The 11,592-nt window shown below is 33.2% G+C and overlaps 1 protein-coding gene across 2 annotated transcripts; it reads right to left on the reverse strand.

Annotated features, from left to right (window-relative positions):
* Window positions 1–7,545: 7,545 nt before the first annotated feature.
* LOC107842788 lies at window positions 7,546–10,798 on the reverse strand. Of its 2 annotated transcripts, none has more exons than XM_047396786.1 (3): window positions 10,617–10,798; window positions 8,699–9,147; window positions 7,546–8,528 (listed from the first exon to the last, which is right to left on the reverse strand). In XM_047396786.1, the coding sequence occupies exons 2-3, from the start codon at window positions 9,125–9,127 to the stop codon at window positions 8,112–8,114; spliced, it is 846 nt and encodes a 281-aa protein (XP_047252742.1). In that variant the 5' UTR covers window positions 9,128–9,147; window positions 10,617–10,798; the 3' UTR covers window positions 7,546–8,111. The 2 variants fall into 2 exon arrangements, with proteins under 2 accessions (XP_047252742.1, XP_047252741.1); XM_047396785.1 differs by having other exon boundaries at window positions 8,699–9,352; window positions 10,617–10,797.
* Window positions 10,799–11,592: the final 794 nt, after the last annotated feature.

Consider the following 11,592-nt stretch of genomic DNA (forward strand, 5'->3'; position numbering starts at 1 on the left):
GATTGACTGAGAGTATTGTGAAAACATGACGTGGCTCTAGGTATACAGCTATATTTTTTGGGTGTGTATCCTCAGGACTCAATGGAAGGAAACTGACACACATGAATGACTTGATCATAAGAGTAGAGTCCATAATCCACAATATCATAAATAAGGGATTTCATAGTAAGCATGTTTCTCAACAATCTATTTCATGGAAGGGAATTTCATACAACATGTATATACTTGCATAGCTTTCAATATCATGCTCATTACATATTACAACCACAATCCATAATATCATAACTTGGGGAATTTCATGAAGTACATGAGTATTCTATATCTTGTACATGAGTGGGTTTTGCAAGTAAGCATAGCATAATTCCATAAGACTAGTTCATGAGTAATCCAACAGTGTTCACAAGACACATTATCAACATAGATGACATTGAATCATAGAGGCCTATCATGAATCCTTCACTTAGTCACAATTTAGCTATAATGCATGATTTCTAGTCTCTTAGGTATTTTATCAAACACCTTACATGCACTCTTTAAGGCATAGGTGTATTCACAAACTTACACCACTTTAATCCACCCAAATTCATTGGTTCTAACTATATGATCACAATCTTCCTGGAAGTTCATCAAATTCCCACTCTATAACACAAACCACAAACAACAACATGAATACAAACATATCACTACAAAACATTCATGATTTTATTATCAAAGATTGATTCTTAAAATCCACGAACAAAAGGAATCTGTGAATGAATACTATGCATACCTTAATGGCGATAAAATTGTTGAAAGATTGAACCTTTAAGCTTGATTATGCAACCCTAGTAGTTTTTATCCTTCTTGTGCTCTTGGATAATGAACTTAAGATGTTAATAGGGTTGTAATGTGATTAGAAGCTATAAATTTTGTGAGGTTAAGTATTGGGACGTGTAAGGAATGTTAAAAGACTTAATTATCCTTAAAATAACTCAAAAACTAAGTGTTTTTTGTGGCTGAAATCATAAGTGTGCGTCGTACACCTCATCGCACATGCTAAGGTGTGCGCCACACATCCTATCGTATAGTATAAGGTGTGCGTCGCACATTCTATCGCACACTTGAGGATGTGCTCCACACAACCTGTCACACACTTGTTCCAGTAGCCATCTGCGATTGTTTATGCATCGTACTCCTACTTTCCAAGGCCATAACTTCTTGCCCGAGTGTCAGATTTTTATAAAATTAGAATCGTTGGAAAGATAATCTGATTCTCTACAATTCGGTGGGTCTAAATCAGCCAAAATGTCACATATAAATCAAGTTATATTCGTTCAAAGGTCACTCTTACGGAATCACACACTAAACTTGATGGATCCAAAAGTTATTAGCTTTCCTTACTTTGAGTGACTCACATGAGCATGCTTAACACATCATAAGCTATCTTATCACTAGGATACTCATTGTAAATCATGTACTCAAATATGAATCACAGGATATGAGGTTTCATACGTAGAAGAACTGATTCATTTTCTAGCTTGGAAACATACGGGGTATTACAATTTCATTACAGGTATTCCGTGGCCTCATAATCAGTATGACTCAATTTGGGTCATTTTGGATAGGATGATTAAGTCTTCTCACTTCTTGCCCATGAGGACTACTTACTCTGGAGAGAATTATACCAAGTTATTTATTAAAGAGATAGTCAGATTGCATGGCGCTCCTATTTCCATTTTTTCAGATTGAGGTACGCAATTCTCTTCTCACTTTTGGTTTTTATTTCAGAAAGGTTTGGGGACTAAGGTAAACCTTAGACTGTTTTCCACCCTCAAATGGATGGATAAGTGAAACAAACTATTCTGACTTTAGAGAATATGCTAAGAACCTGTGTGATTGGCTTTAAATAAAGTTGGGTGGATCACTTACCTCTTATCGAGTTTGCATATAATAATAGTTATCAGTCTGGCATTTGAATAACTCTTTTCAAGGCTCATTATGGAAGGAGGTGTAGGTCTCCTATTTGGTGGTTTAAAGTGGTAAGACTAGGTTGTTTTTTCCTAATTTGGTTCACCAAGCCATAGATAAGGTGAAGGTGATTAAGAAAAGTCTTAAGACTATCCAAAGTCGCCAAAAGTCTTATGTGGATGTAAGGCGAAGAGAGTTAGAGTTTGATATAAGTGATTGGGTGTTCTTAAAAGTTTCTCCTATGAAGGGAGTGATGAGGTTTAGGAAGAAAGAGAAGATCAGTCCCTGTTATGTTGGTCCGTATTTGATTTTAAGAAGAGTTAGGAATATTTCTTACAAGTTGAATTTTCCTGGGAGTTTGGGTTTTATTCATTTGGTTTTCCATGTGTCGATGTTGAAGAAGTGTATGGGTGATCCTTATTTGATTGTGCCTTTTGAGAATGTTGGCATTTCGAATTCCTTATTATGAGAAAGTCCTGGTTGAGATTTTTGATAGAAAAGTCTGTAGATTGAGGACTAGGGATGTGGCTTCAGTAAAAGTCCTTTGGAGGAATCAAAAGGTGGAAAGAAGTTACTTGGAAAGCTGAAGAAGACATAAAGTCCAAATATCCATTCTTATTCTCCACGTGGAATGAAAGTTCTTGAGGTATGCGTTCTTTTTCATTCTTATCACTTTTCGATTTTGTACATGATTTTTTGGTTCTGCTCAGGCTACAACTCAGTTGATAAGTTATCAAGACTCTTAATGAGTCGTAAGTTGTTAATAGTAGCCTGACCAGTGGTTTGTCCATGGTTTCTATTGAGGTCATGATTTGAACCTCACGATTCATATGGTGAGGTCACAAATCATGATGAGGGACTCGTGACCAAACCAGTATGGTGGCCCAAATTTTTTGCCCAGGCCACGAGTCATGGCGACGACTCATGGCTAGTCCTCACAAGTCGTGAGGTGACTCGTAGCCACTAGTGGCAGTTTTTTTATATTTTAATTGGAGACACTTTAGACATTTCTTCCTTCTAAAAATATAACCAACAACCATAAAACACTTTAGGGTCCCTATTTTCTCTCTTCTCTTAAATTCCCCAATAAAGGGCAAAGTTAGGGTTTCTAAGGGTTGGTCATCTAGGGCGCAAAGCGTGGTTTTTTATCCAAATTCTTGGTGTTTTCAGGCATGTATCTCTTTTCTAAACTTGTATTTTATCATTGCATGCAATGGATTGATATTCATGTGGTTTTAATGTTTCATTTTGGAATTTTGGTTGAGGGTTTTGGATGGTTATTGTTTAAATGGTATTTCCATGGTTTACATGTAATTATTTATGATTTATTGATGGATTTTGGAACTCATTGGGTGAATGAACATGGTAAATGGGACGAGGGTCATGGATTCTCCTAAAATTATGGATTTTGGTATTGGAATTGGTAATAACTTCTCCCACCTTATGAAATTGACTTGAAACATGGCTAAATGCATAATTTAACTACTTTTGAAATTATTGCATTGCATAAAAAGTCTAATGGAATATAAATAGTTTTAAAGGGCCTTGGTGGTCATAGATTGATTTTAAATTGGAACTTTGGAGTCTTATGGCTAATGGGTTTGGTTTGACATAATGGAATTAGCTTGCAAGTATAATTAATTGGTATGACGATATCATTCAAAAAATGCCTAAATGGATGACTCCTTGGTTAAATGGATGGGTTATGTGTAAATATTTTAATTTGGTCATAAAGAGGGTTGTGTAGCTCGTCGTGGAAGGTAGAGGGCCCAGAGGGGACGATACTAGAAACCATGTTTGCCGATGTGGAGGCCTTGGTGGTCGTGTGCATAGTTCACGTATTATATATACACTTTGGAATGGCTAGCGTCTTGATTCACTGGCCCTTCCTTGGATTTCTCCGGTTCGTAAAGCTAATACGCACTGGGACCCTTCCAGTGGGGGGAGCCGAACCCATATAGCCCGTGGGTATTTTTAGGAGGGTTAGAGATACACATCCAAGGTTAATGATTTTAAAACTCATGCTAAACCTTGTTCCCTATCCCAACATTTTATATATATGTATGTACGTATGTATGTGAACATGTACAATGAGTTTAAACTTGATTTCAATATGAAATTATTTTATCCCTTATCCTATGTTACATGTTAGCACTCACCCCGTTAACCATCCTAGTATGCTACATTGTTTCATAATGTAGGGCCCGAAGACGCTTCTTTTACCCCTGTACAATGTTAGGTAATCCGATTCATCGATTGGTTCGCAGTGAAATGGTAAGCTTCTATCCTCTGGAAAGCTTAGTCATTCCATCAGTTTCTTTCCATATTTTAGATTTGCAGAGTTCACATTAACATTATCATTGTCATTTTCATGGTCGGGGGCATGTCCCAACCTAGTTTGATATTCGAATTGATTTAGAGGCTTTTGTGTGTGGGTTGGATGGTTGTTGTTGACTCTTAGAGCTTACTTTTGAGTTTCATTAACTGCTTTATCTTTATATTCTGGATGTCTTCCGCTGCTTATTTGGGTTTTGCTCGATTGAACAAGCAATAGGGATGGTTTTCGGTCCTTGGTGGGCTTGAGATACCCGTCACGGCTAGGCGTAGCATCGGTTCGTGACAATATTGAACCCCCATAATTGGAATTCTGGTTCTACCTTTGTTCGACATATTGAACTAACAAAGTTCTGGGAAGGTTTTAAGACAATCATTAGTCTAGATGTTCACTAAATAAAACCTTACAAGTTTAGGGGATTTTAAAACTTCTCTTTTTTCTTATTTACCACTAATGTTTGCTTTAATGGTTTAATTTGGTCACATTGATAATATATTTGCTTATTGATTATTCCCTCCTACTTTGGACGTTGACGCCCCTTAAGGAATAATAATTGATATAATTATTTTACCATAATATCCATATTAATTAATGTTTAGTATTAGTTTTTAAAACATAATTTGAAAAAAAGTAATTAATGCTAATGGTTTAATATGGGAAAAATTGTCTTTCTTGATATGTTAAAAGTGAATAGGGTTAAGGTGTGGGCGTGGTTAGGGAAATGGGTGGTTTTTTTAAATGGGTCAGATTATTAGTTGTCCAATTTGGTGAGATAGACTAAGAGATCAAGTAGCAAAGCTGGTTTTGCAAAACTATCATTAATAATAGCATAAATGAGCATATTTTGTAGTGAGAGTGCATAAATGACCCAAACTTTTAACAAATAGTACAGATAATCCATTTCTAATAATGCGATGCAATGACATATTAAGTCTTTTCCTTATAAAAATTCGTATTCAACTTATTACTTATGATAACCAAAGTTGATTTCATTTGGAAGGTATTTTGAGTAACACAAAACAAATAGACCATATTCATTGGCTTTACAAAACAAGATGAGAAATGCAAGATTATGGCATATACATAAATATACCCTTTAACTTGGTTTTAACTTGTATTTATGTCCTCCAACTTTGAGTGTGCACAAGTAGGTATTTAAACTTGCATAAAATTAAACAAGTAGGCACATGTGTCATATGTGGCATCCGTCGTGGGTAATTCTTGTCCTACATGGCGCCCTACGTATATTATGCCACATAGGATGTGTGTCTACTTGTTCAATTTTGTACAAGTTTAAGTGTACTTGTGCACATCCAAAGTTGGAGGTTATAGATGTGAACTGAGGTCAAGTTAAAGGGCATGTTTATGTATTATGCTCAAGATTATTCACGGCCAATTGAGTTCGGTAAGGGTGAGTAGTTCCCTCTTTCAAGTAGAAGATTTAGAGCCCTTTTGGGATTGCTGTTGCAAAACTGCTTACTTAAGCACTTTTACAAAATAGCTTTTTAGAAAAGTGATTTTGAAAAAAACAATTTGTGTTTGGTAAATTCATTTGAAAAGTACTTTTGATTAACAGATTGTGTTTGGATAATCTTTTTCAATAAGTGCTTTTTTGAGACAAATGACTAAAAAGGACGTGTATCAATAGACTTTTACTACTAAGATTAATTTATATAGAAAATTTATTTTAAATATCTATTATAATATTTTTAATTAAAATTTTATTTTTCTTAATTAAAAAGCACGTACTCTAAAATTTTCAATCAATATTTCTATACATAAATACATTAAAAATATTAATAATGATATATTACTTAAATAATTTAAATATCACTTTAAAATATCAAACAAAAATAAATATAAAAATATAAAAGTTATTTCATTAACTAAATCACTATTTATGAAAAAATTAACGACAAAAATAATTAGTCCTTCATACATCACAAAATTCTCAATGATTTCATCCCTAATTTTATTATGCAATATCTCCATACTAGTAGAAGATTTGTCTTTTATTTCTAAAGATATACCAGAAGGCTCATCTTCTTCTTCATATATGTAAACTACATGATAACAAATATGTCACTTTTCATAAATTATTTATTGAAAATTAAATATTCTAGAAACATTTTCAAGTTTTGTCAAAATATCATTTATTCTTGTAACGTGATTCATATGTCATTTATTATTATTAATAATAAAAAATAAAAAGTTAGATATTCTTCGGATCATCGTCAATGATTTTTTAAAATTTATTTAAAGAAAATGAGTGAAAATAAAATAATAATATATTAATCATAAATAAAATAAAGAATTACGATGTAAATATAAAGTATAAAATATTAAAATTAAACTTTAATCATACTGATAAGATATGTTATATATATATATATATGTGTGTGTGTGTGTGTGTGTATATTAGAGTGTGTGTGAGAAAGAGAGTGATAGAGATATTTTAGTCATGATAAAAGTAATTTTTTGCTCTGCTTTTTTTGAAAAATAAATTTTCTGCTTCTTTCCAGAAGCAGAAAAACTGCATCTGCTTCTTTTTAAAAGTATTTTGCAAGTTTATCAAACTCCTTTTCAAAAAAAGTATTTTTTAAAAAAAATAAATACTTTTATTTGAAAAATAAACAATTTCAAACAGGCACTTAGCAACCCACTTTCGATTCAATATCTTTCTTTTAACACTTCGAAAAATATGTCTGCTCTCTATAGGAGCCTGCAACACGATGCAGCTATATAGGCCACTTGCTGATGACGGTTTCCAGCCGAACTAATGCCTTAAGCTAGAAAACAAATGATATTATAAGATAGAATATTGTATCCTAAGTTTGGTTTTTGGAGTGATCTTTCGTCTGTATTGAAGAGATATACAACAAGTTTAGTTACCGATAGAGGCAAGAAGTACCTTCTTTCTCAAAGTACAGGCTTAAGGGGAAAATCAAGTTTCTTGTCATCACTAGGCATTTCATGATGTGCCACTAAAAAGTCAAAGCAGACGCTCACATTGAGTAGCTCATTGAGACTATTGAAGGAAAACCGAGGGCCCCAGGTGCAGGGAAATGGATTTACCAACTAGGAGAAAAATTAATGTTGTTGACTAATAAAACAACAGCAGCGGCAGTAGCATACCCAATATAATCTCACAAGTGGGATTTGGAACGGAAGAATGCATGCAAAACCTTACCCCTTCCTTAGTGAGGTAGAGAGGTAGTTTCCAATAAACCTTTAGCTCAAAAGAAAGGTATCCGACGCATCCATTGAAAAACATCTTAACTAATAGATTAATAGAACTACAAAACAGTGATCCATAACTGATTCAATCAGCAAACACTCAAGTCTGCAATACGTTTTTGAAGTACTGGGAGACCAAGTTTTGAGGTTAATAACAATAGCTAGGGTAAGTGAGTTGCTAACCAGCCTGAGAAAATCTTAAGTTGCACTTCACATCTTCGTTGATAGGCTTCTTCAACGTGTGATTTAGGCCCACTGTCAAAGCTGATAAAGATGACATTAAAGAGGCCTTCAGCAAACTTAATGCTTCTGACTCGCCAACACTGATCACTTGCTCTTCAACATCATACATAGGCACATTTAGCTCTTGGAGTAAGCACATAGTTGGTGCAGAAGACAAAGGTCTCACTTCCAAATTGTCCATAACATAGAAAACGGATGGTGCCTTAGAAAACTTTCCAAACTTCCGAGGGTATTTACTCCTTACAGGTTCCCTCGGGTCAAAAAATTGAGTTTCTGCAGATTCAGAAATTTGCAGCAGCTGATTCTCAGATTTATGATAAAGGGCAATACTAGGCTTTAGTAATATCTTCTAAAAACTATGATTCTCCACACCTCCATGACCATTGTTATTCGGATACGTATTGAACCATTTTGAATCTAACGCCTCCACACTTTTGTACAGGTTATCTATGGATTCCAAACCAGAACTCCCTTTTAGAGCATCTTCAATTGATCCTATCGGAATGGTCAAGAAGTTGAAGAGAAAATCAATGAATTCATTCCCAGCCTCTGCACACAAGACCATGTTTGTAGTCTTGCTTACTGTTAGCTTCAGCTCTAATTTCTTGGTGATACTACTTGTTGCATTTTTAGAGATGGATGAAAAATTTCCAAACTCAGGCATTGTAATGGCATATAATCTTGCTCTTTTTTGTTTTTCCTGGGGAAGAAACACATCTGACAAGGGAGTCTTTGAGATCAGTGAACATGCAAGTAGATGAATTGCCTAAATTGTCAATAAAAGGATCATGTTAATTACTAGCTGCAAATGACAATCGACGAAAATCACATTAAAACATGTAAAGGCAAACATATCATCAGAAAAGCATAATATTTTGTATTAAGAATGTCGTAATCACTAATTCTCTTAATCAATCAGAGGGTAAAGAATATTACCTCATTCTTTCCGACTTCTACACGCATTTCCTTAATCTGATTAATGTCACTCAGACCAACATTAGAAAGCATCTGAACTAGAGAGCTTGGAGAAGCACACTTGAATTGCAAATCGTCAGTGATCAGAAACGATATCCCTCCTTTGAGAAATGCATGCTCATTAAGACAGGTATTTTCAACTGAATCTTTCAAGAACTTCTCTTTATTAATCATTCCTCCACACAGGCACTTAACATTCGTGTAATAGCTCTTACGACAGCAACCTGAGCACTGATAATACTTATCAGAGCCTGAATTGTCCACGTTAACTTTCAACTTCATGCAATACTTTGCATAGGCATTTCTTGGATTTAGCAGCATGGTTTTGCAATACTCTGTGTACAGATTTTCCTCACCAAGCTTTTCAACACTTTGGTACAAGTTCTTCATGCAACCAAGAGCTCCTGCTTCTGCTTTAGTGAGTCTTATTATCGTTCCCAGTGGTAAAGTGAGAACGCTAACGAGTATGTCCATAAAATCTACTTTAGATTCAGCTGCAACTACTTTATTTCTCGTTTCATCCACCCAAAGCTTCAAGAGAACCTTGGTTTCTTGCTCGTTAGCCATCATAAAGCAGTTAGTTTGTGAAGGCTCAGTTCATTAGCAAATTACTAGCTGATCAAGATAAGGTAAAGAAATTGATTTCTAGCTCTCAATGTAAAATTATATAAAAGTTTTTTCAAGAAAGAAAACAAGTACTTAAACTATTTAGCCAAGATATGAAGGGAACACAAGCATTTTGAAAACTTAGGGGAAAGATATATTTCTATATTACCTAAATGGAAAAAAGTCTCATTTCCACCCTAAACTATACTCGAAAAGTCGAAAACACATCTAAACTATTGGAGTAACCTATCACACACCTATACTATATAAAAGTGAATTTTTCTACACCTTGTAAAGTATTAAACCACTTACATAAGGTGCGGTATTTCACACGTTCCTACCACATCAGCGCCACGTCAGAAGCCATCACAGAACAATTTTACAAATCCAGAAGTACTACTAAAATATTAATACTTCCAAAAGCATACATAATATCAAATGTAGCAAATTACTCTTTAATTTTGGAGTCTAAAACATATAATATAGAAAGTTGAAATTAAAACTTTGCTAAAAATGAAAATGATCATTCTTTTTGAAACGGACCTAAACGAAAAGTAGGTCAAACAAATTGAAACAAATGGAGTATATCATTAAGAACCTGCAATTTAATATCACTTCGTCAATCTCATTTTACAACAAAAATAATTTACTCCGTATAGTCCTACAAAATAGGTCCGTCTCATTTCATTTTACTAATTTTTATGACTATATTGTCCGAGTCAGTGACAGCACTAAGTTAACTAAGGGTTCAACGGAATTCCCTCCGTCGAAAAATTATACTGCCAAAATATAATACAAACAGATTTTTTTTGTATATATACAAGTTTTTGGATCCCCTGTACATGAGGAAACTTCAAATATGGTTTAAAAACTGTTTCATGTCAAAAATTTGAATAGGGTAAAGCCCATTTAAATGTACAAATTTTATTTTTTAAAATATTTTTATATTTAAAAATTACTACTTCTGGTACTAGTTTATGCAATATTTAAATATGTAAATTTTATCTGGAAGAAAGTAAATTTTAAGGTGTAGATGAAAAAATAGCGCCCTAATTTTAAAAGTCGGATCTTTGTATTCCCACCGGTCATTGTTTTAGAACAACAATATACCCCACCTGATTTTATATGTGAGATTAAAAGCAAAATGTACGTGAATCTTACTCCTAACTTGTAAATAAGGAGAGGCTAACACTAACATATTAGTCAAATATTCTTAACAAAAAAAAAAATAGCAAAGAAATCGATGAATTTGCTAAAGAAGAAGGAAACATACCTCCTTATTTGACCTCCATTTGATTGAGCACTGCTGAATGCTACTCCATTTTACACTAGGTTTTAATTTTAAAAGATACTGTACTTTTCCATGTGACACTTGAAACTTTTTCTCCCTTTCAATTGTTTTACTTTTTCTTTTTTTCCCGCTCAATGGGCTACTTGCCTACTTTAATGGATTTAATTTTGTGCGCAGTGTGGACATTTTGATCAATTATACTTTTTTTTTTAAAAAAAAAAAAGGGAAATATATTAATCTTATAAACTAAGTGATATTTCTTTGGTTTATAATTTGTTGGTTTCATTTTAAAATAATTTGTTTCATTTTAGTAATATTAAAATAATATTGTAATAGATAGTCGACATATGTTATGAAACAAAAATGATAGACTTCATCCTCTCTTCTTTTTTACTCCCTCCGTATATTTTACTTGACCCTTTACTTAAAATAGTTATTTTAACTTATTTATTTAATTTATTAAATCAAGAATACATTTTTCATTCCTTTTAGTACTATCTTTATCATTACATAACTACATAAAATACTGATAGTCAAATTTAAATTTTTGAAGAATAATTAATATGATTAATTTAATAAAATAAACTCCTTATAAATGTTATGCTAAAGGTATATTGTCAACACAGACGAAGTAAAATGAAACGAAGAAAGTAGTATTTTTTTATTAGATTATAAGTCTTTTTTCCTTCTTATGTAGATAAATAAAAGTCCAATTTAGACCTGGAAAATAGTGAAACATATACAGAAATTCTACAAAACATAGGAAAACTAGAAATTAATGAAAAACAAGAAGTAATTAATAAAGAAGATCTAGAACTAATAAATACAGACCCATTACTATGGAATATATATAAGCCTTCTTTAGATCTTATTTTACATATAAAAAGTTTCAGCAGCCATATAGAGAGTAAGAAGTGTAGCTTGTCACCCAAAATTTCGACTCCAGTAGCCAACTTCA

This window comes from Capsicum annuum, chromosome 9 (assembly GCF_002878395.1).
Source record: "Capsicum annuum cultivar UCD-10X-F1 chromosome 9, UCD10Xv1.1, whole genome shotgun sequence".
NCBI classification, from domain to species: domain Eukaryota; kingdom Viridiplantae; phylum Streptophyta; class Magnoliopsida; order Solanales; family Solanaceae; genus Capsicum; species Capsicum annuum.